Here is a 5,073-nt window from a genome sequence, read left to right as displayed (position 1 = left end):
AATTAAAATTGTGCATCAGTTAAAAAAACAAACAAAACAAAACAACCTATTGTTTTCACCAGTTTGAGAAGAATTAGTTTTACTTCTTATTTCATCTTTAAAATAACTTAAGAAGTTGTAAGACAAAGCCGTAGATTAGGAATAATAATGATATGGAAATATAAGTAGTCATTTTATTCATAGTAGGCATACACCTGGTCAGCATTTCATTAATCGGGCATATCTTCACATTTCTTAGATTTCATTCGAAATATATAAATAAAGCAAAGTTAAATATTTTGAAAAATTAGTTTTTATTAATCTGGAGACATGTGTAGCCAAAAGAAAGTCTAAAGTTTCCCTCTCGTAACAAACATATTAAAGGGTTTGATTAAAAAAGGAGTTTCTCGTTGAATACCAACCCTTAAAAATCCCATTTAGTAATCTTCATCTGAATTGGGAAATTTTCAATATTTTGTGATTATATCAATTTGTAGCAATCATGTTACAAATATGTAATTATATATGGACTTTTGGCTTTATTAAAGTGATTTGTACATTACAGCTGGGATACCCGTTCATACTTGTTTAAATTTAAATACTTTTAGCATTGGTGATTTAATACTACTTTTAAAATTGGGGTGGGGAGGTGGGCAAGATAATAGTTCCATTACGTCTTTCAGAAAAAAAACTTCTTGTTTTTTTATTCATTTGGTCCCGGAGGTAAAACCTCATCAAGAATGATAAAATACTAAACTTCGGCATATAAGTTGACCTTATCACTGCTGTATTTTTTATCATTGTTTCCCCAATACATACTGGTACAAACATTATTTTAAGCCTACAATTACTACTACCATTAATGATGTTTTTATGTCTGTAATTCATTATTAATAGATATCCTCAGTGACATTAAAGGAATTAAAATTAGCATAAAGCATTAATGTTAATCCACTTTTGATATTACTATGACAGCTGTTATGGTCTAACAGTTTGATTCTTTGTACAGAACTATTAGACATACAAATAGATGTACGTGTAATTATAAGGAATATGATCAGGCTTTTTCGGTTATCAATTAATATAGAAATTGATATTGTTAAAAGGTAATAATTTTTTGAACCTATGTAAACGTTCTGTTCTACCATTATACAGTTAACACATGTAAAATCGCTTGGCCATGGTCGTCTGTCCAGGCCCCGTGTTCACTAGGATTTCAGTATCAGGATCAAAATCAGGATAAAAAACAAACAAACAAAAAGTCGAAATTTTTCACTGTTTATCGTCTTTTAATATTTACTATATAAAAGTAGACTTGAAATAGCATGTTTATGAAATTTTAGGAAAAAAATGTTATTACTTAACATGACTTGGGCATTTTCGTGATTGGTGCACTGAGGCAGCACTTGCTACTTCATAAAAAGTGTCTGAACCAAATTTTATCGGTATACTAAAAATGAAAATTAAGTTTTATTTAATAACGACGAAAAAAAAAGTCGCCTACAATACAGTACCCAGTTTTCATTCTCACAAAACATCATTAAAAGTAAAACTTTGCTGAAAATGTTTGCAATGCTGGTTAAAATATAATGTCTTAGCAGCCGTATGTGCTTATTCATTTCTTTTAATTTGTTACTATTGCACAATTCCTACGTTATTTCAAATTCACGTGTTACGGGATTGCACTATACACGATTATTTTACTATTATCATTTTTACTGAATGACATCATTGCAGAAATAAATATTTTAATGGATGTCCCGCCGGTCTGACGACTACGGCATTTACAAAATTGAAACGCCGCTGGAAATACGCACTATTAATGTTATAACAGTTTTAATAACGTCATTTACGCGTATTTGCAGAAAGTTATCTGCACAACGAACGTGGCCGTAACTTTGTTTAGCGCTTTTTTCACACGTGTCTTTAAAACATATGTAACTTAACATGTGTCGCAAAAACTGCATGTATCACACGTTACCATGGTTATAAAACCTCCCGATGTGCTGGCAATATGTACTTAATATATTCTTTTCTTAATCAAGAAGCAGATAGTCTAGTTTTTCTTTTCGGTAATGAAAACTTTGTGATAATAATTGATTGTGTTTTTTTATAAACTTAAGGTTTTGCTGGATTTGTTGTTCCAACAGTTGATGCCTCTTGTGTTTTTATAATCTGTCAGAAGTCTATCGTCGTGCGGATTTGCTCTTCTTTTGTCATCACGTGTCTTTGGAATCATGAGACATCTTTCACAAATGTTTTCATTGCGATGCTTGGTATTGACTGTAACAGTGTTGGTGTGTGCTCAAATTTATCTCGAACTCTCGGGGATGCTATATAGAAAAGAATTTCAAGAAGGTAAGTTGCATTTTTGGTAAGCAACGTGCAATGCCTTATTTTAATTTATACACTAAATAAACTTAATTTAGTAAAAACATAATTCGTAATAATATTCATATACCTCCAATGATACACTTAAATCATAAATTAGTCATTTTCAAGGACCAGTTAGAAGTTTCATTATCGCGATTTATAATTTCACAAGTTAAATGTTTTTTTTGGTTTGGTCCGGTTTTACGGCGTACCAACACAACTTAGGTCAAATTGCGCGGACACAGGAAAGATAATTTTGGCTAAGTTCGGGTGTTACAAATAAAAAAAAACATCAGGGGTCAAAACCATTCCACCTACTGGAGCTAAGAGATGCACTGACTTCAGTAATCCGAATCCATATAATTGCCACTTAAAATCACGTAGGGTACAATTACGTGGGGGTACAATCACGTAGGGATATAACGGTGGCTGCAATTCTGATGTCTCAATCCTTGAAGAGAACACTTCAGTCACAAGTCGACAAATTAAATGGATAAAAATAATAATCATTATGGTGAAAGTTAATGAACTATTTAATAAGATCATACCCGACAGTGACTTGCATTAATAAGCACGAATTCTTTATCTTGTTTCAGGAGACTTAAGCGTTACGAAAATTGATAATCATCATTTCTTCTCAATAAGCAATGGTCAATTTAGTGTGGTTACAGGACCAGAGAATATGTTAATGGAATCAAAATTAAAAGTTTGTGAAATTGCAAATTCCTGGCATTTTTCATATAATCTGCCTACAATGTCAACTGACTGGAACACTTGGAACTATGATAGAATAGTAAAATGTCAGAAACTTGATATACATAATATCACTTATCGAAAGAGTTTTATACATATACAATGCAAGACAACTAAGTTAAAATATGGGAACAAAATACAGACAGTTCAACATGGACATGATGGAAGTAAGTGTATTGACTATTATATAAAACATTGTTGTGCGGACAACATGGCAGTACCAAATATTGTGCATTATATTTGGTTTGGACTATCTCAAAGGTTCGATTTTTATGGCTTCCTAAGTTTTATAAGTGTTTTACGTTTTGTAAAGCCGTGTATAATATTAGTCCACGGAGACAATTTACCACGTGGTTCATATTGGAAGTTTATTTTATATATCTACCCAAAAATTATTCATGTAAAACGATCAGTTGAAATAGACGTTATTTTTGGGAAGAAACCATGTCATGTAAACCACTTTAGTGATCTATTTAGAATAGAAGCTTTGTTAAAGTATGGCGGTATATATTTTGACATGGATATGGTTCTTGTGAAGGAAATAGATTTTCTACGAAAATATCCATGCACAATGTCTCGACTACGGCTTAATACTATTGGTTCATCTTTCATAATGGCGGAGAAGAATTCTTCATTCCTCCAAAAATGGTTGGACGGATATAAATACCATTATAGGAATAGTTCATACATGTATAATGCTATGAAATATCCAAATTTACTGTCGAACAATTATTCCAATTTGATTCACATAGAATATGAGACATTGTCTAGGCCATGGGCACTTCATGCTGAAAAAGTTTACTTAAATATACCGTACAATTGGTCAGAACTATTGGGAATTCATTTTTACAGCAGGAGGCATACGGCGCCCGTAGATAAAAATATCATTAAGCAATTAAATACAACGTTTGGAGCTATAGCGCGGCATATTTTATATGGCAATAAAGAACTATGTTCAGACTGATATCGTTTAATCTTTCTTTAGAGAGGTACAGTATCAATGTTAAACGTAAAACAAACTGGGTATATAACTACAATTCTCAAGATATTTCTATCATCATTTAGTTTATACGAATTTATTTTAGTTTGATTGTTTGGAAACTATAAGCACATTGAAACACTCTCGAATCCGTTCCTGGGTTCAAACCAGTACTATGAAATACATGTAAAGTTTCTTGCTCAAGGAAACAACGGCTTGACCTTGACCGGGTTTGAACCCATGTGGCCAGCCATCATAGATAACTAGTCCGACGCTATTGACAACAAAGGTTCGTGATATATGTAGTCTGTGATCATTTTGATACAATTATGATAAAGAACAAATTTGCAACTTTGTATCAATCAATGAAGGGAAGCTTAAACGGCTGCAGAATGGGCTTCTAGAAAAACGATTTTCAATAACAGGAGTAGAAAATAAACTTTTATTATTGAACAACAATCATTTTATCAAGATATGTTTTAAATACATCAACAAATGACATAGAATGGTTGGTCTGAAAGTGATAGAATCGGCACTAAATGAATTATGTCTCTCGGATTGAAGCTCTCCGGTGACTTTGATAGGTCACAACTTTGTCCGTGATTTTTGTATACATATATGCAACACCAGAACAAAATAAACATTTGAAGATAAATTCTTGTTAAAGAATACGCCAGTTATCAAAGATTGAACATATAAACTTTGTCATGTCCCTTTGACAGCCTGCCCTGGAACAAAGTGGTGGCTGATCTGTGCTCTGGTAAATTGGCTTACTACTATGATCCGGAGTGAAAACTACCAATACCAATATTACGGTAATATTTACCTTTATTTTTCTTGGCCACATTTTTTACTTCAAAAATGAAATTTATACATACATAAATACTACATAAAGAAGAAACTGTACTGATGTAAAAATATTTATATAAATAATGCATAAAAATATTAAGCACTGTTATAAGGTTTATTTATTTGAACCATTTGTTTTC

General features: G+C 32.0%; 1 protein-coding gene across 1 annotated transcript; it reads left to right on the top strand.

Annotated features, from left to right (window-relative positions):
- The first annotated feature begins 3,296 nt into the window (after positions 1–3,296).
- Positions 3,297–4,226, top strand: LOC132713329 (uncharacterized). Its single transcript, XM_060695878.1, has one exon. It carries the CDS (start codon positions 3,317–3,319, stop codon positions 4,067–4,069), a length of 753 nt encoding a protein of 250 aa, XP_060551861.1. The 5' UTR covers positions 3,297–3,316; the 3' UTR covers positions 4,070–4,226.
- Positions 4,227–5,073: the final 847 nt, after the last annotated feature.

Source organism: Ruditapes philippinarum, unplaced genomic scaffold (assembly GCF_026571515.1).
Source record: "Ruditapes philippinarum isolate M1 unplaced genomic scaffold, ASM2657151v2 ctg17925_1_1_1_1, whole genome shotgun sequence".
In the NCBI taxonomy this organism is placed as follows: Eukaryota; Metazoa; Mollusca; class Bivalvia; order Venerida; family Veneridae; genus Ruditapes; species Ruditapes philippinarum.
The sequence above is the reverse complement of the archived record's forward strand: the minus strand, read 5'-3'. Positions and strand labels throughout refer to the sequence as shown.

Excerpts from the sequence above, each read along its gene's own strand:
- LOC132713329 (XM_060695878.1), top strand. The coding sequence starts at position 3,317 with ATGGCAGTACCAAATATTGTGCATTATATTTGGTTTGGACTATCTCAA.